Source organism: Triturus cristatus, chromosome 8 (assembly GCF_964204655.1).
Source record: "Triturus cristatus chromosome 8, aTriCri1.1, whole genome shotgun sequence".
NCBI classification, from domain to species: Eukaryota; Metazoa; Chordata; class Amphibia; order Caudata; family Salamandridae; genus Triturus; species Triturus cristatus.
The window spans coordinates 29,784,092-29,811,678 of record NC_140591.1 but is presented as its reverse complement, the minus strand read 5'-3'; the positions used below and the strand labels follow the sequence as shown (position 1 = coordinate 29,811,678).

Below are 27,587 nucleotides of genomic sequence, written 5' to 3'. Positions count from 1 at the left end.
ACCGGCTGTGGGCAGTTCTAGAGAGGCTAGGTCTCCCCAAAGAAATTCTGACTATGGTGATGCGTCTGCATGAGTCTAACTATGCTAGGATTCAGTGGGGAGGGGCGGGAGAGGACACTTCTGAGTTCCCGGTTGGGCGTGGTGTGAGACAAGGTTGTACTATGGCACCCACGCTCTTCTCACTTTATATCAACGGGATAGTTGAACTCATGCTCTCTGCTAATACCGACGCTCCAAGGTTGGCTGGTGTTTCCATCCCCATATTATTGTTTGCAGACGATACGCTTATCGTATCCAGAACATCTAATGGTCTGCAAAAAGCCCTTCGCCTGTTTGATGAGTTTTGCCTTGATCATGGTTTAGAGGTTAATGTGGCAAAAACGAAGTTTATGGCCTTTAACCCTCATAGCAGCTTTCAAGGGAAAAGAGTGTCTATGAATGGGCAACCCTTAGAATTAGTGACCAATTTTACATATCTTGGGTTGCAAATCTCAAATAATAATAATTGGCGTAGACATCTGGAAATGGCCTCCCTAAGATTTAAGCAGATAACTGGTGCTTTGACCAGGGAATTTAGTAGGTCATTAACGAAACCAATAAGCCCGGTTTTGCAAGAATACGAAGCAAAGGCCCTAAACTCTGTCCTTTATGGGGCGGAACTCTGGGGCTTTGAACAGCTAGCGATTTTAGTAAATGTGGAGCATAAATTCCTGCGTAAAATTACTGGTCTTCCTCAGAGCACCCCTCTGATCCCACTTAGGTATGACCTGGGCAGGAGGTCCATTAAGGATATTGCAAGACTCCGTCCGGTTCTATACTGGCGGAGGCTGTGGACTACTCCTGAACTTTCCCACTATGCCAAGGGCCTGAATGACATTATAAAATCTGATGTTTTTCACAAAATTGGGTGGCTGAAGAACTTAAATGCGTCTTTAAAGGACATGGGTATGGAAGGGTTGTGGATCGACCCAGCTTCTGCCCAGTTTCCATCCAAAAGTTCTCTTAAAATAGCATACTGGGAAAGAATAGATTCCCAGGTACTGAACAAAGCAACTGGGATGTCTGAGAAATTTTTGGAGTTCAAAGATTCCCCCTATTTGGAACTATACTGGGATGTGGTGACTAATGTGGGTGACAGGAAACTCTATTTCCAGTTTAGAGCTGGTTCTTTGCCCCTTAGATCTTTGACTGGAAGGTGGGCCACGAACTCGGAACTGCAATGTCCTGCATGTGGGGCTGCGATGGAATCATCTCCCCACTTTCTGTTTGTCTGCCCGGCACTTGCCATTCCAAGGCGTGTGTGGCTTACACCAATGTGTAGATTGCTCGGCACAAGGAGCAGCACTGTAGCTTTACGCATTCTGCGCACTAGCTCTTTGACATTTGTCTCTGTTGCTCTGGCAAAATACCTGGGCTGGGCATGGGCATTGCGGAGAAAATTAATTAAGCGCTCCCTTGATGGTCCCTAATGAATTCAGTGTTCGGGTCTTCCCCACTTTTAAGCTGTACCAGGGACAATTTTATTCTAAAAAACTTTTTATTACTATATCTCAGTCTGTTGTAATGTTTAATGTTTTTTTAACAAGGCTCTCTTAATAAGCTATTTTAATGTATTTATTGAAATGTATGTTTTTTATGTTTGTGTCTTTTATGATTGTATTTTAAATCGAATAAAGACTGATTGATTGATTGATTGATTGATTGATTGGTATTACTCTTTTTAGTCCTTCCATAAAGGCTTTAGTCACTGGTATTCTGAATAGAGATACGTGTTATCTGTTTTGTAAGTATGCAGCTACTGCTACTAAATGCAATTGAATGTATATGCTAATCCAGATTGCTCTAAGTGTAAGAAATAACATATGACGGTTTGTACTGAAGAATCAAGAGGATTGCTATGGTTATTGTTACAGTATATCACAAATTGTTTCCACTTTGTTCCATAACATGACCTAGTTGGTCTCCTAGGCTCCTTTAGGATAGTCATACAGTCTGGTGGTAACTGTAAATAACCAAACTCTATAACTTCAGGAGCCAAATCGCCTAGTTGAGTTCCTTGCGATCTGGATGCCTGATTTCTCCATGGCTCTGTGTGAGGAGACTGGAGTTGAGATGCAGCTTGTGGTGTGGATCTACTGAGAGCTCTAGCAGGGTGGTGAACCAAGGTTGACTTGCCCATGGGGGAGCAATGAGAATGGGTTTGAGGGATGAGTGCCTGAGCTGCCAAACTACTAGCGGAATGAGTGGGAGAGGCGGAAAGTGTAGGCAAATATTCCTGACCAGTTCATCCATAGAGCATTGCGTTTGGAGAACGGGTGTGGGAACCTGGAGGCGAAGTTTGGGCATTTTGCATTTTGAGTTGTGACAAACAGGTCTATGTGAGGAAATCCCCATTCCTGAAAGTATGGAAGAAGAATTTGGAGATGAAGTTACTACTCGTGGACTTGCGGTCTCGGTCTGCTGAGAAGGTCTGCAATTTGATTGTTTACTCCTGGAAGGTGTTCTGCTAGGAGATACATTTTGTGATGTATGGCCCATTTCCAAATATATTGTGCTAGGCATGACAGTTGAAGAGAGTATCCCCCCGTTTTTGTATGTAGTACATAGCTGTCATGTTGTCTGTGTGGACTAAGACTGTTTTGCCTATTAGGGGAGTTTGAAAGGCTTTGAGCGCTAGAAACGCTGCTAGTAGCTCTAGGTGATTGATATGGAGGCTCCTGTACTTTAGAGTCCATAATCCTTGGATTGTGTGACTTTGTAGGTGAGAGCCCCAACCACTGAGCATGCGTCTGCTGTTAGCACAGTCTGTGGAGCAGGGTCGAGAAAGGCCGCCCTTTGGATAAACTGTGGGTTTCACCACTGCAGAGATCCATGGGAGCGGCCATCTACCAACACTAGATCGGTTAATTGACCCTGCGACCGGTTCCACTGACTTGTTAAGCATTCTTGAAAAGGACACGTGAAGTCTTGCGTGGGGAGCAATTGTAATGCAAGACGCCATCATGCTTATCAGTTGTATGAAGACTCTTGCTGGCAATGATTGGTTGGGCTGAAATTGAGTGAGAAGGGACTGAATACTGTGAATCCTGGCTGTATTGGGAGAGGCTAGAGCTTTCTGAGCTTCTATTGTGGCTCCCAGATAAGCTTGCGTGTTTGAAGGCTGTAGATGAGACTTCAAGGCATTCGCTGTAAACCCTAGTTGGTGAACTAAGTGAATAGTGGTTTGAGTGTGTTGGAGACACATTTGGTAAGTACTGGCTTTGATGAGCCAGTCGTCCAGGTATGGGAAGACATGGATTTGTCTTCTCAGATGTGCTGCGACTACTGCCAGACATTTGGTAAATACCCTGGGAGCAGCGGTGACTCCAAACGGTAGTACTTTGAATTGGTAATGATGACCCGCTATCATGAATCTGAGGTATTTGCGATGAGCGGGATGAATTGGAATGTGGAAATATGTGTCTTTTAGAGCTAGAGTAGACATAAAATTGCTCTTCTGTAGAAGCGGAAGCACTTGTTGAAGTGTCACCATGTGGAAATGCTCTGAAAGTATGTAGAGGTTTAGATCTCCGAGATCTAGAATAGGTCTCAAAAGCTTTCCTTTTTGGGAATGAGAAAGTACAGGGAGTACACGCCTGTCCCTTGATGTTGTAACGGCACAGGTTCTATTGCTCCTTTGGAGAGGAGAGACTGAACCTCTTGCTGAAGTAGATGTGTTTTGGTGACATTTTGTGAGAACGTGGTGGTATGTTTGGAGGGCTCTTGGCAAGTGCCAGGCAATAACTAGGTTGGATAATTCCTAGTACCCATTTGTTTGTGGTGATAGATTGTCAAATGGGGAGGAATTGTAGAAGACGTCCCCCGACAGGTGTTAAATGATCGGGAGAAAGTGTAGGCAAGTCACTGCTAGTTGGGGGAGGGGTAATTACATGGTGCGTAACCCCTGCCTCGACCTTTGTTGTTACCTCTTTATCCTCCGCTAAAGAAATCCCTTGTAGAGGAAGATTTGTAAGAGGTGGCAGTATTGTCTGAGGACATGGTTTTCGACCCTCCACGGAAGAAGGAGCGACAAAAGGAGCCCCGATTGGCGGGAGACTGTAGAGCTCCCATAGACTTGGCTACCTCTGTGTCTTTTTTCATTTTTTCTAATGACTTACCTACTTTGGGCCCGAAGAGATGTTCCTTGTCAAAAGGAGTATTTAAAATAGACTGTTGTACTTCTAGTTTGAAACCAGAAATCCTCAACCATGCATGTCTGCTTAGTAACACACTAGTGTTGATCTCTCTAGCTGTGGTGTCTGCAACATCTAAAGCGCATCTAATTGAGGAATTGGATATGAGTTTCCCTTTTAGGATTAAATCCTGGGCTTTCGCCTTGTGCTCATCTGTGAGGTGTTGTAGCAACGTCTCCATTTTGTCCAAGTGTGCCCTATCATTTCTGGCTAGCAGGGCCTGGGTGTTGGCAATGCACCAATGATTTGCTGCATGGGTAGCTACCCGTTTACCAGAGGCGTCTAATACTTTTGACTCTTTGTCTGGAGGGGGAGCATCACCCGTAGTCTGTGAATTGGCCCATTTACGAGCATTAGAGGCCACCAAAGAGCACAGTGGTAACCGTCCTTTAATAAAGATTGGATCTGAGAGAGCAGGCTTATACTTCATCAATCCTGGGGTTGAGAATGTGAGCAGGCAATAGATCTTTAAAGATGTCATCGGCATGCCTTTAACCATAGGTAGAGTGTGACTAGCCCTTTGTGTGGTACTGGGCGTTTCAAATTGGAACTCTTCTTCTAAATAATCCTTGTGTAACTGCACCACATGATATTCTGCAGCTCTTGGCAGTAATTCTAAATACCCTACATTGTCATCAGGAGAGGAAGGCTTTGCAGGGTAAAGATCTGAGTCATTATCTGTAGGTGAATCAGTGTGATAACCCCTCCAGGGTTTTAATGGTAAATTGTCCCCCCCCCCCCCTCTCCATCATCATCATCATCAGGTGGTGGAGGAGAGTTAGTTGGTGTAATCATCAAATGATGCAAATGTGGAGAAGTTGGTGTAGGTGAACGTGGAAGAGGAGGAGGAGGGGAGTGGTTAGTGCCCACATTCCTTTTCTTGAAAGGAATAAAGAAAGGGGTGTCCTCTGACTCAGGTTTGCCTTTCTGAGGTGACTTAGTAAGAACATGTCCTGTATCTAGATTTTATATATAGTTCCTTTTGTTTTGGGTCCGATGTGGGTGTTGGGGCGTCGAAAATCGGATCCTGCAACCTAGGAGGAACACTTTTAGGTTTCGGTGCCGAGGATTTAGGTGCCGGGGTAGCATCACTTTTCAGCGCTGAAGGTTTCGGTGCCAAAGGAGGCTTTATTTTCGGTGTCAACAATTTCGGCTCCGAAGCGGTTTTTGGCTTCGATCCTGAAGGTTCCGGCTCGGTGCCAGACTTCTCCCGACTCAATCCAGAGCCAGACAGCTTAAAGACGTCTTTTGGTGCAAGGCCGGTGGAGCGGGGCATTGGAAACATCTGGTCAGTGCCGACCGTGGCCTGAAGGTGGGGATGGGACCGAAGCCTTTTTTTTACGGCGGAGTTGGAGTTTGTGTTAAGGGGCGTTCGGTACTCACTTTACATAGACCTTGTGGCAAGTTTTCTTCTAACTCAGAGTCCGATTCTGGAATACAGACAACTTACTCTTGTTCTTCCTCCGCCCATTGTGCGTCAAACTCGTGCTCAGATCCTTCACCGAAGATGTCCGGCGTGTATACGACTTTTGACTCTGCATCACGGGACGTTGAGCCCAACGATCACGGAGCTTTTACTTCGATTGGGACGATCTGCACGCGTCGTAGTCCTGTTCATTGTGCTCCAGAGACCAGCACAATTTGCACACTTCGTGCGATTCGGTGCGTGGATACTTGGCGTGGCACCATGGGCAGAATATGAATGGAATTGGGTTCATCGACTGCAAAGTGGACCGATGCGGTTAGGCGGACAGCCTTCCCGAAGGTCTTCGATCGAAATAGGCGTTTACCTCGATGGATACGATACGTGGAGAAGTGGGATACGTGTTCGAAACAATACCAACGTGGGTAGAGTGGATTGCGCACCAAAGGGAACCCAAAGAAGGGCTTCAGAGCACAGCAATACACGTACGAACTCGAAGGTGGAAAAAAACAATCTAACAATGGTATCGATGCCATTGCGCACTATCACCGAAAGGAGGAGTCACTTACCTCGTGACTGGAAAGACTTCTTCGAAGAAAAAGAACTTGCAACTATTATATATATATATGTATTTACAATAACATCACGGCGATACGAGCGACATCCATGTTAGCCTAACAAAGCAAGAAAAAACTTACCCGGATTGCAGCTCCTCCATTGGCTACAGATTCACCAATCACAAACAAGGTGACGAAATTTAAACGGATTAGAGACTGTGTCCCACTTTTTAACACAATTAAAGCACTGAAGAAGGCTCAGATGCCGAAATGCATTTGCTGTATATTGCGTTATTTAACGAGTGATTCACCCCGTGAGTGCTCCTCACCTGTGGACTGAGTTTGTGTAACACGCGGGTCCTACCCCCGCGATTGAAGGAGCACCCGTTTTGGAGTTCAGCTGAGGCTTTGGTGGGAAACGTGGCAAGGATCTAAATGCTATTCGGCTTGAACCGCAGCTGCTGGGTTTTCTCGCCGATCAATGAGGTCGCTAGCTATCCAAGCTGGTGGTTGCCGGTTTATTTAAATGGCACCAGCGAGAGCGCCTTGGTTTCATCATACGGCTGCAACGAGGGGCTGAAGGACACAGAACCGCAATGGAAGGTGTCTGGTACAGGAAAAATGGGGCTTAACATGAATGTATGTATTTACAATAACATCACGGCGATACGAGCGACATCCATGTTAGCCTAACAAAGCAAGAAAAAACTTACCCTGATTGGTGAATCTGTAGCCAATGGAGGAGCTGCAATCACAAACAAGGTGACGAAATTTAAACGGATTAGAGACTGTGTCCCACTTTTTAACACAATTAAAGCACTGAAGAAGGCTCAGATGCCGAAATGCATTTGCTGTATATTGCGTTATTTAACGAGTGATTCACCCCGTGAGTGCTCCTCACCTGTGGACTGAGTTTGTGTAACACGCGGGTCCTACCCCCGCGATTGAAGGAGCACCCGTTTTGGAGTTCAGCTGAGGCTTTGGTGGGAAACGTGGCAAGGATCTAAATGCTATTCGGCTTGAACCGCAGCTGCTGGGTTTTCTCGCCGATCAATGAGGTCGCTAGCTATCCAAGCTGGTGGTTGCCGGTTTATTTAAATGGCACCAAGCGAGAGCGCCTTGGTTTCATCATACGGCTGCAACGAGGGGCTGAAGGACACAGAACCGCAATGGAAGGTGTCTGGTACCGGAAAAATGGGGCTTAACATGAATGTATGTATTTACAATAACATCACGGCGATACGAGCGACATCCATGTTAGCCTAACAAAGCAAGAAAAAAACTTACCCGGATTGCAGCTCCTCCATTGGCTACGGATTCACCAATCACAAACAAGGTGACGAAATTTAAACGGATTAGAGACTGTGTCCCACTTTTTAACACAATTAAAGCACTGAAGAAGGCTCAGATGCCGAAATGCATTTGCTGTATATTGCGTTATTTAACGAGTGATTCACCCCGTGAGTGCTCCTCACCTGTGGACTGAGTTTGTGTAACACGCGGGTCCTACCCCCGCGATTGAAGGAGCACCCGTTTTGGAGTTCAGCTGAGGCTTTGGTGGGAAACGTGGCAAGGATCTAAATGCTATTCGGCTTGAACCGCAGCTGCTGGGTTTTCTCGCCGATCAATGAGGTCGCTAGCTATCCAAGCTGGTGGTTGCCGGTTTATTTAAATGGCACCAAGCGAGAGCGCCTTGGTTTCATCATACGGCTGCAACGAGGGGCTGAAGGACACAGAACCGCAATGGAAGGTGTCTGGTACCGGAAAAATGGGGCTTAACATGAATGTATGTATTTACAATAACATCACGGCGATACGAGCGACATCCATGTTAGCCTAACAAAGCAAGAAAAAAACTTACCCGGATTGCAGCTCCTCCATTGGCTACAGATTCACCAATCACAAACAAGGTGACGAAATTTAAACGGATTAGAGACTGTGTCCCACTTTTTAACACAATTAAAGCACTGAAGAAGGCTCAGATGCCGAAATGCATTTGCTGTATATTGCGTTATTTAACGAGTGATTCACCCCGTGAGTGCTCCTCACCTGTGGACTGAGTTTGTGTAACACGCGGGTCCTACCCCCGCGATTGAAGGAGCACCCGTTTTGGAGTTCAGCTGAGGCTTTGGTGGGAAACGTGGCAAGGATCTAAATGCTATTCGGCTTGAACCGCAGCTGCTGGGTTTTCTCGCCGATCAATGAGGTCGCTAGCTATCCAAGCTGGTGGTTGCCGGTTTATTTAAATGGCACCAGCGAGAGCTCCTTGGTTTCATCATACGGCTGCAACGAGGGGCTGAAGGACACAGAACCGCAATGGAAGGTGTCTGGTACCGGAAAAATGGGGCTTAACATGAATGTATGTATTTACAATAACATCACGGCGATACGAGCGACATCCATAGTAGCCTAACAAAGCAAGAAAAAACTTACCCGGATTGCAGCTCCTCCATTGGCTACAGATTCACCAATCACAAACAAGGTGACGAAATTTAAACGGATTAGAGACTGTGTCCCACTTTTTAACACAATTAAAGCACTGAAGAAGGCTCAGATGCCGAAATGCATTTGCTGTATATTGCGTTATTTAACGAGTGATTCACCCCGTGAGTGCTCCTCACCTGTGGACTGAGTTTGTGTAACACGCGGGTCCTACCCCCGCGATTGAAGGAGCACCCGTTTTGGAGTTCAGCTGAGGCTTTGGTGGGAAACGTGGCAAGGATATATATATATATATATATATATATATATATATGTTTCAAAAAGTTACCCCTAAGGTGGTCGGCACACCCAGGATTACTCCACTGCACAGGTAGGTAGGAAGGCACCTCCTCAAACTTCAGCCAAAGGGATTGAGCTGGCAGTTGCTTCCGTTGTCGTCACTTCACGTTCTGCCCATGATGAAGGGCGTCCACCGCCCGAAACGCGTTGGCTGAAGTTTGAGGAGGTGCCTTCCTACCTACCTGTGCAGTGGAGTAATCCTGGGTGTGCCGACCACCTTAGGGGTAACTTTTTGAAACGCATTAGTGACCAGCCCTTGGTCACGGTAATAGCACCACTGCCTGCACTTCGGGGGTCCATGTGCTTTTTGGATTGTACTAACACATGGAGGAGGTGATTCCAGCGCGGCGTTTGTTGTCAGGAGTCCCACCGCCGGAGTCATGCGGGTCCACTTGCTGCGCTGATTTGCAGTTTGAGCGGAACAGGAGATACCAGCATATTTACACAGGGAGGTTTGGAGGACACTTTTCCCTACATGATTGTTTTTGAATGTGACAGTGATGGCGCCCATTTGGGTTGGACTATTTGGCACTACCAGTCCCAGAATGCCTTGGTGTAATTAACATGCTGATTGAATTGATTAAAAGGGATTGAGCTGGCAGTTGCTTCCGTTGTCGTCACTTCACGTTCTGCCCATGATGAAGGGCGTCCATCGCCCGAAACGCGTTGGCTGAAGTTTGAGGAGGTGCCTTCCTACCTACCTGTGCAGTGGAGTAATCCTGGGTGTGCCGACCACCTTAGGGGTAACTTTTTGAAAACACATATATATATATATATATATATATATATATACACACACACACACACACAGTTCCACAAGTTATCCACAGGGCAGGGCGCACTCACTAATCAACGCTTCATGTGGGCAAGGAAGAGTCAGGCACATCCAGCGTCTGCAGTAACCGGACGCGTTTCGAGTATTCCACCCTTAATCATAGGTTTCTCTGCTACACAGAAACTGCCAACAAAATGGTTTCCAGCGATCTCCCTTTTATCTAACTCAGGTGAGTACAGCTTTGCATACTGGAACTGGAAGTCCATAAAATAAATCCCAAGTGGGCTGAAGGCAGTTCTTGTGTACATAAATGTTCAATCATGGTTGCGCCAGAACAAACACTTCCCAAATATGCCATTGTGAGAAAGTGGCTCTGTATATACTGTTCCCTAATAGGTACAGGGTGTACAGAGTCCACAGTCCCCCAGAGGCTGATAGAGGTCAAAGTTAGGTATGACCTTACTCTCAAAAGTGGTAGCTTGGTCGAGCAGTAAGGCAGTACCAGAGGACAGTGTAAAGAATTTATTGTACACACTCAGTCAGCAAATGGTTTCACACACTCAATAACTGAACTCTAGGCCAATGGTTTATATATATAAAATATATGCTTGTTTTATTTTTAGAACCACAAAGGGGGTAAAAATATACTTTCTCAGAATGAGAGGTTGAATAAAAATACTTTTGTCTTGAGCAATACATTTGTGTAAACAGTGTGAGAAAGTGCCATCTTTCTTGCATGGTATGCCCCCACTTTTTGCTAAATTGCTGAATGAACTTCGATTGAGTGTACCCTGGGTTCCTGCCAATCAGGTGCCCAGGGCCTATGTTCCTTCCTTAAACCACACAAACTCCAAATTGGCAAACCCTAGCCACATGTCAGCCCCTAGTAAATGGTACCCTAGGTACCCAGGGCCTTGTGGCCAGGGAAGGCCTCTAAGGGCTGCAGCACTCATTGTGCCACCCTCAGAGGCCCTGTACCCTTACACACACCCTGCCCTTGCAGGCTGAGTGTCTGGGTGCAGGACAAAACAAAGAGTCGACATGGCACACATCACTGTGTACCATGCCCATCACCTACACTGCCAAGGCATATGTCAGCCACCCCTCTAGCTGGGTGCATTACGCCTATGGTGTGGGCACAGGAGCAGGAGCCCTGTGCCCCTACAGTACCCGGGTCCATTCCTGGGCACTGTAAGTGCAGTGCTGTCATTTAAGAGTACATGGTGCTGAGAGCTTGTCAAACAGGAGCTCCACAGCACCGTATTGGCACCACTGAAGCCTGGGAAGTTTGGTATCAAACTTCTCAGCACATTGAACCCACACTGATGCCAGTGTAGGATTTAATGTACTAAGCACCCCAGAGGGCATCTTAGAGATGCCCCCTTACAGCTAACTTACAATCCACGTCTGCTCTGAGGCTGCCCAGGCTGCCACACAGCAGACACGTTGCTGGACCCCTGGGTGGGAGAGCCCCTGCTCTCCCGGGCCTGCAACAATGCACATCCTGGGTGAGGTGAGAAATCTCCTCCCCCAGGATGAGCAAAGGGAAGCTTCAAAGGCAGGCCGCCATTTGGAGTTTCCCCAGGCCACTGCAACCCCCCACTCTGGCGGGAAGCTTGGCCGGAAACCCCATACAAGGACAGGGGATGTGCCAGCCTGCCCACCCCACCCCTCAGGCGGGGGAGGCGAGGTGAAGCACATCTCCGGGCTCTCGCCATCTTGAAGATGGGAGGCCCTACCCTATCAGGATTAGGCTACTGCCCCCCTCCCACAGGAGAGAGGCAGGATAGGGGGTGTACCCACCCCAGGACAAGGACCCATTGGTCCCTGGCCTTCACCTACCTGTAACGCCCCTAAATCTAGTATTTAGGGGCACCCTGAACCTTCCTTCCTTAGATTCCAGATAGAAAACTACAAGAAGAGCAAGAAGAACAAGGACCTGCCCTGCAGCTGCTAAAAAGAGAAGAAGACACCAACTGCTTTGGCCCCAGCCCTACCGGCCTGTCGACTCTCGAACCTGCACCAGCGCGGCATCCCACGTGGCCAGCAACCTCACCAACCCCGGAGGACCTGGCTACCCTTTAGCTCTAAGCCCCTGGGACTCCCACGAGTAGAGGCTCTACTCAAGAAACCTATTTTTAACCCCTGGCAGCAGCCCGGAACCGCGGACCCAACACACTCTGCACCAGCCAAGCCTGGCCAGTGCCGGAGTGGACAAAGACCCTGAGGACGACCCCACGGCGACTGTGACCCGGAGTCCGGCACCCAAGGACCCCCCTCGACATCCCGGAAGAAGCCTGCAGCCTCAGAACCAAGTGCCACCCCAGCCGCGATCAACCAGAGGGTAAGATTCCCGACGTCAAAAGGCACCCCTGCACCCGGCGCCCTGCGGCCCCCTGTGCCCAATCCCGGGGTACCCACCTAACCTACAACTACCCAACTTACCTCTCGAAGTGGTGGTGGCACCTGAAACATCCTCGTCCCCGAGCCTGCAGCCTTTTTACAAACCGGAACATTCCCATTGATTTCCATGGAGCGCCCGAAGGCTCAAAAGCACCCTGCACCCAGCCGCCCGAGTGGCCCTGGCAGTGTCCTCTCTACACTAACCTACTTCCCCACTTGCCCTGAGTAAGTGACCAGGAGCCCAGCTCCCACAGCCGCGTGGCTTGCCAGACAGCAGCCACCAACCAAGGCCCCCCTATCCCTCATAGGATAACATTGGGCCTAACTCTCTCTGCACCCGGCCGTCCTGAAACCGCTGAGGGTGAACCAACTGTACCTACCTGACACTGGGGGACCCCTGAGTCCATGCCCGGAATTTCAACTCTGCCAGTCGAGTACTTACCCTTAAACCGCTAACTTCATTTTCCTCATAGGGTAACATTGACTGGCTTTTTCTTCAAAAATCTTCTAAGTGTGAACTTTTCAAAACTGCAAAAATTCACCAAAAATCAGCCAAGTGACAAAAACGAATTTACTCACCTGCTCCTAGGTGAGCTCCCAGTGCTGGATCTTGGTGCCCAGCCCTGACCCTGAAAAGTGTTCACAACTATACTTACCTCTAACTCATTTTTCTCCCATAGGAAACCATTGTCTGCTTTTCTGTGAAATTTCTTCTAAGTGTCTATTTTTGCAAATTTGAAATATTCTTTTAAAATCGTACCATTTCTGCAAACGAAATTACTTACCTGCTTTTGATAAGGACCGCAGTCCTGGGTCTAGGCACCCAGTCCTGGATTACTAAAGTAACGATAAAGTACTCTACCTGCAATGTGAATTTCTTGCCATAGAGATCCATTGAATGTTTTCTTTGAAATATTTTCTAAGTGCTAACTTTTGAAATAGCTAAATATTATTTAAAAATCATTACAGTTATTAAGTCGACTTTCATCACTTGATTCTGAATACTGACCCAAGGCTGGTTCTAGGAGCCAGACCTGGAATTCCAAAAGTAATCTGAAAAGTAATTTATTACAAATAACCTGAATTTACCATTGAGCTCAATGCATTGTTATGTTTAGGAAATAGGATTGTTTATTGCAACCAACTGTGACCAGGCGGTAAGACACAGCCATTCAGCCGGCAACCCGGAGGTCCGGCGGCGATGTATTTGAGTAGAGCCTCTACTCATGGGAGTCCCAGGGGCTTAGAGCCAAAAGGTAGCCAGGTCCTCCGGGGTTGGTGAGGTTGCTGGCCACGAGAGATGCCGCGCTGGTGCAGGTTCGAGAGTCGACAGGCCGGTAGGGCTGGGGCCAAAGCAGTTGGTGTCTTCTTCTCTTTTTAGCAGCTGCAGGGCAGGTCCTTGTTCTTCTTGCTCTTCTTGTAGTTTTCTATCTGGAATCCGCCGAAGGAAGGTTCAGGGTGCCCCTAAATACTAGATTTAGGGGCGTTACAGGTAGGTGAAGGCCAGGGACCAATGGGTCCTTGTCCTGGGGTGGGTACACCCCCTATCCTGCCTCTCTCCTGTGGGAGGGGGGCAGTAGCCTAATCCTGATAGGGTAGGGCCCTCCATCTTCAAGATGGCGAGAGCCCGGAGATGTGCTTCACCTCGCCTCCCCCACCTGAGGGGTGGGGTGGGCAGGCTGGCACATCCCCTGTCCTTGTATGGGGTTTCCGGCCAAGCTTCCCGCCAGAGTGGGGGGTTGCAGTGGTCTGGGGAAACTCCAAGAGGCGGCATGCCTTTGAAGCTTCCCTTTGCTCAACCTGGGGGAGGAGATTTATCACCTCACCCAGGACGTGCATTGTTGCAGGCCCGGGAGAGCAGGGGCTCTCCCACCCAGGGGTCCAGCAACGTGTCTGCTGTGTGGCAGCCTGGGCAGCCTCAGAGCAGACGTGGATTGTAGGTTAGTTGTAAGGGGGCATCTCTAAGATGCCCTCTGGGGTGCTTGGTACATTAAATCTCACACTGGCATCAGTGTGGGTTTAATGTGCTGAGAAGTTTGATACCAAACTTCCCAGTCTTTAGTGTTGCCATTATGGTGCTGTGGAGCTCGTGTTTGACGAGCTCTCAGCACCATGTACTCTTAAATGGCAGCACTGAACTTACAGTGCCCGGGAATGGACCTGGGTACTGTAGGGGCACAGGGCTCCTGCTCCTGTGCCCACACCATGGGCATAAGGCACCCAGCCAGAGGGGTGACTGACATATGCCTTGGCAGTGTGGGTGTTGGGCATGGCACACAGAGATGTGTGCCATGTCGACTCTTCATTTTGTCCTGCACCCAGACACTCAGCCTGCAAAGGCAGTGTGTGTGTGTAAGGGTACAGGGCCCCTAAGCGTGGCACAAGGAGTGCTGCAGCCCTTACGGGTCTTCCCTGGTCACAAGGCCCTGGGTACCTAGGGTACCATTTACTAGGGGCTGACATGTGGCCAGGGCTTGCCAATTTGGAGTTTGTGTGTTTTAAGGAAGGAACATAGGCCCTGGGCACCTGATTGGCAGGAGTCCAGGGTACACTCAGTCAAAGTACATTCAGCAATTTAGCAAAAAGTGGGGGCATACCATGCAAGAAAGATGGCACTTTCTCACACACATACGTCTGTATGTTCCGCTCCGCTGAAAACAACTCCAGCAGCAGAGCCGCCTGCTTAGCGGCGGTGCGCCCCTCGACCGGGTCGGCCGTATGTATGCAGTTCCACAAGTTACCCACAGGGCAGGGCGCACTCACTAATCGACGCTTCATGTGGCATATTTGGGAAGTGTTCTTTCTGGCGCAACCATGATTGAGCATTTATGTACACAAGAACTGACTTCAGCCCACTTGGGATTTATTTTATGGACTTCCAGTCCCAGTCTGCTTCCAGGAAGGAATGAAGAACGTGGCAGCCTGGATGAAAGACAGCCGTTTGAAGCTCAACTCAGAGAAGACCGAAGTCCTCATCCTCGGACTCTGCACTTCCGCCTGGGACAACACCTGGTGGCCTCCGCCCTCAGGAATCCACCCACCCCAAAAGACCACGCACAAAACGTCAGCATCATCCTCGACTCCTCCCTCTCCATGAACCGCCAGATCAACGCTGTCGCGTCCACCCGTTTCAACTGCCTGCGCATCCTCCATAAGACCTTCAAATGGAACCCACCCGACTGCAGAAAGACCGTCACCCACGCACTCATAACCAGCAGACTGGGCTACAGCAACGCCCTATATGCCGGAATCAACAGGACCCTTCTACACAAACTCCAAACCATCCAGAACGCCGCAGCCAGCCTTCGTCACAAACACATGACCCAACACCTATGAGACCTCCACTGGCTCCCCGTTGCGAAGAGAGTCACCTTCAAACTCCTCAACCACACCTACAAATCCCTCAACATCGGACCCAAATACCTTAACGAGAGAGTATCCTTCCACATACCCAAGAGGAACCTCCGCTCCGCCGACCTTGCCCGGGCAGAGGTCCCCAGCATCTGCAGAAGCAGAACAGGCGGGAGAGCCTTCTCCATTGTAGCCAAGACCTGGAACGAATTCCCTGTGAACATCAGACGCTCCCCGACCCTGCAAACATTCAGGAAGGACCTCAAGACTTGGCTCTTCGAATGATCCGGAACCACTCTCCCCCGCCCCAGTGCCTTGAGACCCTCACGGGTGAGTAGCGTTCTTTATAAACCCCTGATTGATTGATTGACCCTCAGCCTGGTAGTCGGATTGCATGAAGGCAACTACGCCCACATTAGATGGGGATCACAGGGGCAACTTACAGAGCGCATCCCAGTTAGCAGGGGAGTCCGTCAAGGTTGCATCTCGGCACCCACTCTAGTCTCTTTGTACATGAACAGAGTGGTTAGTTTTTTTCTACAATAATCTGCTGACGTGCCAACCTTGGGGGCGGTGGGGGATGGGGGAGGTAGGAAAATACTCTTATTTGCAGATGACACCTTGCTGGTGTCAAAAACCCCGGCGGGGATACAGTTACTACTTAACAGATTTAATCTCTTCTGCGATATAAGGGGCTTGGTGATCAACACTGCAAAAACAAAATGGCCTTCAACCCCTATAAGTCCAACAAATGTCAACTAACGTTAGGAGGGATCCCCTTGGAAAGAGTCAGCACTTTTAATTATCTAGGCATCCGTCTTTCTGATAAAATGACCTGGACGCCCCACCTGACAAAGATGCTCCTGGGCCACAAGAGTGTCACAGGAGCCCTTGGGAAAGAACATCGGTCCTCACACGGCAGACCTGTTGCCGCTGCTCTTCAGGTTTATGATTCGAAAGAGTTCAGCACAGCCCTGTATGGGGCAGAGTTATGGGGATTCAACAAAATACCGGAGCACAGTAGATTGGAGCATAAATTCCTAAGGAACCTCGTGACGCTGCCCCAAAGTACCCCACTTACAACCCTAATGTTAGATATGGGCAGACGACCAATAGGAGATATAGCCAAGCTTCGCCCGTTGCAATACTGGGCTCGTATCCAGAGGACACCGGAGCTACTACCTTATGCAAAAGCTCTCTCCGAGGTAATCCACCTAGATACGTGCAACAAGGTGGGATGGAACAGGGATGTCAGAAAGCTGGTGTTTGATGTAGGGCTCCAGCCAACATGGGAAAAACCAGATCTACCCTCGCTCCAAAAAGATATACGAAAGCAACGTTATTGGGACTGGGTGGTGCAATAAGTCCACTAAACCTGACCAGGGAAAACATACCATAGAATTTTATTTGCAATAACAGGTTACATTATTGGAACCCTATTTAGATACAATTCAGGCTCCCCGGGATAGGATGCTATACATTCTAATTTAGGTTTAGCCAAAAGTCAAAAAAACTTTATTTCGGACAAAATGTCCTAGAAAGTGCATACACAAGTAAAAACAATAGAGTTATACATGCAGTTTCAAATTTAGAAAATCATCGAATCATTGAGTCATAAAATTTGGACAGAGATAACACGATTTTTGTTAGAGAGTTCATGGAACAATAAATATATAAATTAGACTAAAAAGCATTTTTCAATAAAAATAGGAAAAAAAAAAATACTATGTTTAAAACTAATGCATGAATGATGAATAAAAGAAATACAATTACAGCATAGAATTACACAATCAAGTTACATTTTGGGATCTCAGATGAGCCCTTCTAGTGCACCATGCTGAAAATAAAAAAACGGCAACCGAATAAACTATTGGGATACCAGTATCAGATTTCAGTATCCTAAATGCTTCAGAACAAAACCTGGTGCCAAGATTCCTGCAGATCTGAGCCAACCAGCGACTCCTTGCCTTCTGGTATCCAGCACAACAGAAAAAAACGTGCAGCTCTGTTTCCTCGGGGTAATCACACATAGGACAATGGGTCGGATTTTGTTTACTCCATTTAGATGTAAAACAACGTAATGGGAGTACCCCGTATCTGAATTGTAAAAAGAGCTTCCTGGCAGCAGGTGGAGTAATGAGATCAATTGCCGGTTCAAAGCAGAAAAATGCTTTGATTTCTAAAAAGGCACTAGTACATTTCCCAATCCTAGAGGAATTATTAAATTGAGCTAATCTGTGATCACTATAGCAAGCCTTCATTTGACCCTTTGATATTGATAAACAAGCAGACTCGGGATGAAGCCAACAATCTCCAAGACCCAGGCTAGTTAGGAGAAGTCTTATATGGTTGAACCACGGAATTTTCAAAGAACCACAAGACCTTAGTACCTCTGTGAGCTCCTCCCTAAAAGATATAAGCTCGGGTGTTGTCCACAGGCGTCGCCAATACATAATAGGTTTGAGTCCTACAACTTCATCTATTGGCATTATGCCTGTGTCTAGGCGTAACGGGACCAAAGGGGTACTACGGGGCAATCTAAATAATTGTCTTAGATATTGGTTCTCCACCTGTAATAATTTTGGCGTGTTTAGGTGGCCCCATAATTCTGCACCATACAATGCTCCACCCCTTGCCTGGGCCCTATAAATTTCCACAGCTGGACTAACATTTCTTTTGCTGGAATTGTTAAAAACCTTCATAATCCCTCCTGAAGTTTGTGCTAGTTTTAATGTAGATTTTGTAATATGTGCCCCCCAATCCATAGACTCAGTAATTGTAAGTCCCAGATACACAAAAGATGACACCCTTTCGAGCGGTTTACCATTTAGGCATGGATTGGGACGTGTGCTTTTTGGACAATTAAATGCCATAAATTTTGTTTTCTGAAGGTTTATTTCTAAGCCACGATCCCTACAAAACTCTTCGAATTTATCCAAAACCTTTTGTATCCCCATGGCTGATTTAGCAACCAAAAGGGTGTCATCGGCAAACATCATAGCCGAAATTCTGCGAGTTGCTAATTTGGGGGCATCTAAATCTTTTGCTGCTGACAGGGTATCAATTAGGCCGTTAATGTAGAGACTAAACAGGGTGGGTGCGAGAACGCAACCCTGTCTTACTCCACGATTAATTGGAATAGGAGCAGTAAGATTACCATCCTTTCCATACCTAATTTGGGCGTAATTGCATTCGTGTAAACGTTTAAAAAGATGTATTAAATAAATAGGAACCCCCACCCTTCCTAAAACAGACCATAGTTTCTCTCTCGGGACCAAGTCGAATGCTGATCTAAGATTAACAAATATTAAATAAAGACTACCCCCCTGTAAACAGACAGTTTTCCAGTATAATAATTGCAGTCTTAAGACTTGGTCCAGAGTTGATAATTTTTCTCTGAAACCAGCCTGTAGTATAGACAAAATATCCCTCTCCTCCATCCATGACTGTAGTCTGAGGAGGAGAACTCTCGCAAAAAATTTTTGGGGGATGTCTATCAGACTTATAGGTCTGTAATTGGTCGGTTTGGTTAGGTTTAGCACTCTTCCAGTTGGCGAGGTAAAAGTTAAGTGGCATACTAATGATCTAAGTCAAAGTACTACCCAGGATGCAAAGTACCATGTGCTGTTCGCATGTCCTGCTTATGAGCAGCCTAGGCCTAGATGGCTAAAGCCGATTTGCCAGCTATTGGGCACACGGAGTCATCAGGAGGCCCTGTGTATCCTCAAATCGGACACTAGACCCCTCTTTGCATGTGCAGTGGTCAAGTTTTTAAGCCACATGTAGGGAATAAGGAGGAAGGCTCGAGTGAGAGGATCATAGTAAGCAACAGGTCGGCCTTTTGTCTTAGTTGTTCTAGGGTTTCTAGCATTCTAACTCATGAAAATCTGTAATACCCTAGATGCACGGCATAAGCACTTTATCGATTAATAATCATCATATCAGTTTTAAAATGAGAAAGGTCCAAAAGGCAAAAACCATGATTGTGGGGCATGCTGATCGTTTTAGTATATTTTAATCACTGAAATATTTGGATAGCTCTTCTTTGTTATTGTCTTTTGTAAATATCCCTTTTCGTTTTTTCTCATTTTTTGGTATAGTCTTAAATTCAATGAATTTTGATGAATTGTTTTCATCTAGCTCATGCTGGATGGGCATTGTAGCTTTATGTGGTCTACAAATTGCTTCGCACTCATTCCCAGTTGGCGTATGTAGTCGTATTGAGCACCTCCAGCGGTTAATGTACGCCGGATTGGATTATGTTACCATCCGACAGTCAGCATGTTTTAGTGCAAGGAAGAACTTGCACAATTATGGTGTCATGTGCTGTATGAACTGTTCATTTTTATCTGTTTTAATTGTATTTTAAGCTGTGTTTTTTTTTTTTTTTTTTTTTAGCTTTTATGACACGAGCTGTCGAAATAAAGCTTATATTGATTGGTAATACAGCTTTTTGTACAACTATTGAAATAAAAATTCTTATTATTATTAACATTTTTAAAAGTGAAAAATCACAGTTCAAGGTAATGTGATTTATGTACTGTCTTTGTAAAAGCAATAAAACAAGTTAATCTTTTCTCTTTTCAATTGTTTTATGGAACTACGAACTCGCCGAATTTTGTTCACTAAAAAGACAAATACAGGAAATAGGTCACCAAAACTGTTTCAGCATTACTCCGAGACCACAACATAGGCTCCATATACCACAGCAACTTAAGCTTTGATATGAACAGAATATATCAAAAGGACGGCAATCCATTTCACAGACACAGCGGACGTGCAGACCAGTAGCGATTTACTCAGTGACCTTTTTTCACATTTTAAGCCTCTATTATTGTAAGGAACTAAGTTGCACTTTCTTATGAATTTTGCTTTACTTTAGTTTTAAAATACTAATCTCCTAAAAGAGTCTGTTTACCTCTTGGGCCACTTTTACACGGCCTCTTTGTTATTTCCACTTGGCTTTGTGCCACTACTGCTTCCTTCGCCGCCTTCGTGTCCTGCCCGCTCTCCGTTCCACTGTGGGATCTCCCTTCTGAGTGGAGCAAGTACGAATCAACCCTCACTTCCAGTTTGAAGAGGGACCACAGACGTCAGCATCTAGCTACTTCCTGGCTCCTATTTAGAGCACATAGCTCTGCCGATGCGCAGCAGATGTGCCGAAGGCAAGCACATCTGCATCCAGCTGTCGCCAGGAGTCAGGACCCATGCATCTTTTGGGACAGATATTGCCTCTCGGCCAAGAAGTACCTACTCGGCTAAGGAACTCCTAGGTATCAGACTTTTGAGCTGGGCACTCTTGTGGCATGTCTGGGGCCTCTTAATATGGTTTCCTGTAGATTCTGTCAATATCAGAGCTTTGAGTTGAGGCAGAAGACAGTAATACAGCCTATTCCTGACCAGGTGGTTGGGAATTACACTACTCCTCCCTCCTCCAATATTCTGCCTGTTAAGTCTGGTCAGGTTTAGAAATGCTTCTGGGGCAATGTTAGATCTCTACCTAAGCATCCTGCAAAAATATAGGAGTTGCTTACCTCAGAAACACCTGATCTCGGGTTTCTCACTGAGACATGGCTCAAACCAACCTCTCTTCCTTCCGTTACCGTGGCACTCTCCGAGAACTATCGCATTCATAGGACACAGAGGGAGGACCGGGTGGGCGGAGGTATTGCCATTATCCATAAGGATTTTATCAATGCATCTATCCTGGAACACTGCTCTAAAGACAATATAGAGATTTGTATTTTAGAATTGATCCCTCGCTGCATTTCTGTTGGAAAGGTGCCCTTGTGTATCGCCCCCCTGGACTCCTCTGTGATTTTACTCTCCAATTGATGGAATTGATTGCTCCCCATACCATCTCCTCCAGACACTTTCTCCTATTAGGGGATTTTAATATACATAGTGAAATTACCTTTAACGCAGAAGCCTCTCTGCTCCTTACCGACTTGGCTACTCTAGGTCTGGAAAAGATTCATGAGGGCCCAACACATTCGGCAGGACATAGGCTGGATCTTATTCTGACTCACTGCATATGGGGTCTCCTCCTTCTAATGCCTCCTATAGTCTCAAAAGACAATGGCGCAAAATCACACCGGACGCCATTATGAAAGAATTTTCAGTGCATACAAATTGGGAATCGAGGAACATTAATTACTACCATAATGTGTGCTGGTCAGGAATTGTGGCTTGGGTACACGTATTCATAACAGGCTCAGAACTTCAAAAAATGAAGAGACAGCAGTCGCGTGAGAGGAGAAAGACTCAATTTATTCAACGAGTACCAAAACAAACAGGACGCGTTTCGGCTCACTCCTTTTTCGACTGTCAGTGTGTTTGCAGCATTACTGTGCTTATACTTAGAACAGTAATTTGGATGTCCTGTTACGTCATTAGTACATCAACATAGTAAACGCACTTGCATTTGGGAAGGAGACCAATTCTGTGTAAAAGTGGCGCCATCTTTGAACATCATGATATTCTTACTGCTCATGCGAATGCATCCAAGCCCTGACATTTTACACAGCTGTTGGAGATATAGAATTCATTTATAACAAATTCTCCAAAGAAAATAAGTTGATTTAGGATTCTTGGTGTTAATAACACTTAATATTATAGTATTTGCTTTAATGTTGATGTTCTTTCTCTGTCAGCTCCATGTGCCAGTGAATTGCTTTTAATCTTAATAGCCGAGTCACAATAAACTGATGCCTAATAACATTCTTGCCTATGACTGATGCATATTTATACGATTCCATCTAGAAAGATAACTTACCTGCCGGACAGAAAGTATTTCTAACTTCCTCAGCGCGCTGATCAGCTACGGGTATGGTCTCTCTCTCTTCTTTGATGCTGCCCAAGACCTGCATCATGTTGAACTCTTCTACTGCTATAAAGGGGAAAACAAATAATTATTTCACAGACAATCATGTGAGATGTAGAGTTTCCTGGTCCTCTTCACACCCTGGGAGAGTTGGCATGGTTACACCTGGTAATAAAATGTTAATTTATGTTTAAAAAAAAATCAGAGATTCAATGTACATATATACATATATAGAAAATGTTACATACTCAGTAAGAATCTGTTCTTGGCATGTAGAGCTGTAGATTCACATGCTATGCATACTCCTGCCATCTAGTGTTGGGTCCGGATGTTTCTAAGTTGTTTTTCTTCGAAGAAGTCTTTCCAGTCACGAGGTAGGTGACTCCTCCTTTCGGTGATAGTGCGCATGGGCATCTACTCCATTGTTAGATTGTTTTCCCGCAGTGGGTGAGAATGGAGTTAGTAAAGGTAGAATAGAGATGTCCATGCGCATGTATGTAAAATAAGAAAGAACTGCAACAGGAATAGGTAACCGGGGAGGCAGGTGGGCGCATGAGAATCTACAGCTCTACATGCCAAGCACAGATGCTTACTGGATAAGTAAAATTTTCCATTCGAGGCATGTGGGCTGTAGATCACATGCTTTGCATAGACTATACAGCAGTATTCTCCCACAGCGGTGGCTAACCTGTAGCTGTTGCAGTTGTTTGAAAGAGTGTTTTAAGTACTGCCTGGCCTACATTAGCTTGTTGCCTCGCTAACATCTACACAATAGTGTTTGGTGAATGTGTGCTGTGTAGACCATGTTGCTGCCTTACAGATGTCAGCTAAGGGAATATTGCCTAAGAAGGCCATAGTAGCCCCTATTTTGCGGGTGGACTGTGCTCTAGGGGGTATTGGCAATGTTCTTTTTGCCTTTATGTAAATATTTGGATACATTCAAGAATCCATCTTGCAATACCCGATTTAGAATAGGGATTGCCTTTGTGTGGTGGTGAAAAAGAACAAAGAGTTGCTTTGTCTTACAAAAATCTTTTGTTCTTTCTACATAATATAGTAGAGCTCTTTTCACATCACGTGTGTGTAGAGCTCGTTCTGCTACAGAATCAGGTTGAGGAAAGAACACAGGTAACTCGACTGATTGATTGATGTTAAAAGCAGAAACCACTTTTGGAAGGAATTTGGGCTTGGTTCCAAGAACTACCTTGTCTTTGTGAAGTTGAAATACAGGCTCTTGAATAGTTAGTATCTGGAGTTCACCAACTCCCCTGAAGGGATTGATTGCAATAAGAAAAACAACCTTCCAAGAGAGAAACTGTAGTTGACACTTGTACATTGGTTCAAAAGGTGGTCCCATAAGCCTTGTGAGGACTATGTTCAAGTTCCATACTGGTGCAAGTGGAGCTCTTGGTGGTATTACTCTTTTTAGTCCTTCCATAAAGGCTTTAGTCACTGGTATTCTGAATAGAGATAAGTGTTATCTGTTTTGTCCCTCCATAAAGGCTTTAGTCACTGGTATTCTGAATAGAGATAAGTGTTATCTGTTTTGTAAGTATGCAGCTACTGCTGCTAAATGCAATTGAATGTATATGCTAATCCAGATTGCTGTAAGTGTAAGAGATAACATATGACGTTTTGTACTGAAGAATCAAGAGGATTGATATGGTTATTGTTATAGTATATCACAAATTGTTTCCACTTTGTTCCATAACATGACCTAGTTGGTCTTTAGGATATTCATACAGTCTGGTGGTAATTGTAAATAACCCAACTCTATGACTTCAGGAGCCAAATCGCCAAGTTGAGTTCCTTGCGATCTGGATGCCTGATTTCTCCATGGCTCTGTGTGAGGAGACTGGAGTTGAGATGCAGCTTGTGGTGTGGATCTACTGAGAGCTCTAGCAGGGTGGTGAACCAAGGTTGACTTGCCCATGGGGGAGCAATGAGAATGGGTTTGAGGAATGAGTGCCTGAGCTGCCAAACTACTAGCGGAATGAGTGGGAGAAGCGGAAAGCGTAGGCAAATATCCCTGACCAGTTCATCCATAGGGCATTGCGTTTGGAGAACGGGTGTGGGAACCTGGAGGCGAAGTTTGGGCATTTTGCATTTTGAGTTGTGACAAACAGGTCTATGTGAGGAAATCCCCATTCCTGAAAGTATGGAAGAAGAATTTGGGGATGAAGTTACTACTCGTGGACTTGCGGTCTCGGTCTGCTGAGAAGGTCTGCAATTTGATTGTTTACTCCTGGAAGGTGTTCTGCTAGGAGATACATTTTGTGATGTATGGCCCATTTCCAAATATATTGTGCTAGGCATGACAGTTGAAGAGAGTATCCCCCCCCTGTTTTTGTATGTACTACATAGCTGTCATGTTGTCTGTGCGGAATAAGACACTTTTGCCTATTAGGTGTGTTTGAAAGGCTTTGAGCGCTAGAAACGCTGCTAGTAGCTCTAGGTGATTGATATGGAGGCTCCTGTACTTTAGGGTCCATAATCCTTGGATTGTGTGACTTTGTAGGTGAGCGCCCCAACCACTGAGCATGCGTCTGCTGTTAGCACCGTCTGTGGAGCAGGGTCGAGATAAACTGTGGGTTCCACCACTGCAGAGATCGATGGGTGCGGCCATCTACCAACACTAGATCGGTTAACTGACCCTGCAACGGGTTCCACTGACTTGTTAAGCATTCTTGAAAAGGACACATGAAGTCTTGCGTGGGGAACAATTGTAATGCAAGACGTAATCATGCTTATCAGTTGCATGAAGACTCTTGCTAGCAAGGATTGGTTGGGCTGAAATTGAGTGAGTGAGAAGGGACTGAATACTGTGAATCCTGGCTGTATTGGGAGAGGCTAGAGCTTTCTGAGCTTCTATTGTGGCTCCCAGATAAGCTTGCGTGTTTGAAGGCTGTAGATGAGACTTCAAGGCATTCGCTGTAAACCCTAGTTGGTGAACTAAGTGAATAGTGGTTTGAGTGTGTTGGAGACACATTTGGTAAGTACTGGCTTTGATGAGCCTGTCGTCCAGGTATGGGAAGACATGGATTTGTCTTCTCAGATGTGCTGCGACTACTGCCAGACATTTGGTGAATACCCTGGGAGCAGCGGTGACTCCAAACGGTAGTACTTTGCATTGGTAATGATGACCCGCTATCATGAATCTGAGGTATTTGTGATGAGCGGGATGAATTGGAATGTGGAAATATGTGTCTTTTAGAGCTAGAGTAGACATAAAATTGCTCTTCTGTAGAAGTGGAAGCACTTGTTGAAGTGTCACCATGTGGAAATGCTCTGAAAGTATGTAGAGGTTTCGATCTCTGATATCTAGAATAGATCTCAAAAGCCGTCCTTTTTGGGGATGAGAAAGTACAGGGAGTACACGCCTGTCCCTTGATATTGTAACGGCACATGTTCTATTGCTCCTTTGGAGAGGAGAGACTGAACCTCTTGCTGAAGTAGATGTAACTGTTCTGGTGACATTTTGTGAGAACGTGGTGGAATGTTTGGAGGGTTGTTGGTAAGTTCCAGGCAATAACCATGTTGGATAATTCCTAGTACCCATTTATCTGTGGTAATAGATTGCCAAATGGGGAGTAATTGTAGAAGACGTCCCCGACAGGTGTTAAATGATCGGGGAAAAGTATAGGCAAGTCACGGCTAGTTGGGGGAGGGGGAATTACGTGGTGCGTAACCCCTGCCTCGACCTTTGTTGTGGTTACCTCTATATCCGCCTCTAAAGAAATCCATTGTAGAGGAAGATTGACTGTTGCCTTTGGAAGAGGTGGCAGTATTGTCTGAGGACATGGTTTTTGACCCTCCACAGTAGAAGGAGCGACAAAAGGAGCTCCGATTGGTCTCTTTTTTCATTTTTTTCTAATGACTTATCTACTTCGGGTCCGAAGAGATGTTACTTGTCAAAAGGAGTATTTGAAACCAGAAATCCTAAACCATGCATGTCTCCTTAGTAACACACTCGTGTTGATCTCTCTAGCTGCAGTGTCTGTAGTATCTAAAGCGCATCTAATTGAGGAATTGGATATGAGTTTCCCTTTTAGGATTAAATCCTGGGCTTTCGCCTTGTGCTCATCTGGGAGGTATTGTAGCAACTGCTCCATTTTGTCCAAGTGTGCCCTATCATTACTGGCCATCAGGGCCTGGGTGTTGGCAATGCGCCAATGATTTGCTGCATGGGAAGCTACCCATTTACCAGAGGCGTCTAATACTTTTGTCTCTCTGTCTGGAGTGGGAGCATAACCCGTAGTCTGTGAATTGGCCCGTTTACGAGCATTAGAGACCACCAAAGAGCCCAGTGGTAACCGTCCTTTAATAAAGACTGGATCTGAGAGAGCAGGCTTATACTTTTTATCAATCCTGGGGGGTGAGAATGCGAACACGCAATGGATCCTTAAAAGAGGTCATCGGCACGTCTCATCATGCCTTTAACCATAGGTAGAGTGTGACTAGCACTTTGCGTGGTACTGAGCGTTTCAAATTGGAACTCTTCTTCTAAAGAATCCCTGTGTAACTGCACCACATGATATTCTGCAGCTCTTGCCAGTAATTCTAAATACCCTACATTGTCATCAGGAGGTGAAGGCTTTGCAGGGTAAACCTGAGCCAGACGGCTTAGAGACGTGTTACGGTGCAAAGCCGGAGGGCGGGGCATCGGAAACATCTGGTCAGTGCCGACCTTGGCCTGAAGGTGGAGATGGGACCGAAGTCTTTTGTTTTGGCTGAGTTGAAGTTGGGGTTAAGAGGCGTCCGGTAGTCACTTTACGTTGACCTTGTGGCAAGTCTTCTTTCAACTCAGAAGTTCCTCTTGTTCTTTCTCCGCCCATTGTTCTTCAAACTCGTGCTCAGATCCTTCACCGAAGATGTCCAGCGTGTATTCGATGTTTTGACTCTGCATCTCGCAACGTTGAGCCCAACAATCACGGAGTGTTTTCTTCGATAGGAACGATCCGCACGCGTTGTAGTCCTGTTTGTTGTACTCCGGAGACAAGCACAAGTTGCACACTTCGTGCGAGTCGGTGCGTGGATACTTTGCTTGGCACCAAGGGCAGAATATGAATGGAGTTGGTTCCATCGACTGCGAAGTGGACCGACGAGGTTAGGCCGGACGGCCTTCCCGAAGGTCTTCGATAGAAATAGGCGTTTACGTTGACGGATACGATACGCGGAGAACTGGGATACGCGTTCGAAACAATACCGATGCCGGTAGAGTGGATTGCGCACCAAAGGGGAA

General features: G+C 46.2%; 1 protein-coding gene across 9 annotated transcripts in view; it reads right to left on the bottom strand.

Moving 5' to 3' along the window:
• The window catches only part of LOC146799881 (uncharacterized), a 638,539-nt gene that overhangs the window by 331,115 nt on the left and 279,837 nt on the right, over window positions 1-27,587 (bottom strand). For all 9 annotated transcript variants that reach the window (XM_085620807.1, XM_085620809.1, XM_085620804.1 and 6 more), the window contains one exon: window positions 22,298-22,411. In XM_085620807.1, the coding sequence (XP_085476933.1) occupies window positions 22,298-22,411 (114 nt within the window). The remainder of the gene's footprint in view (window positions 1-22,297; window positions 22,412-27,587) is intronic.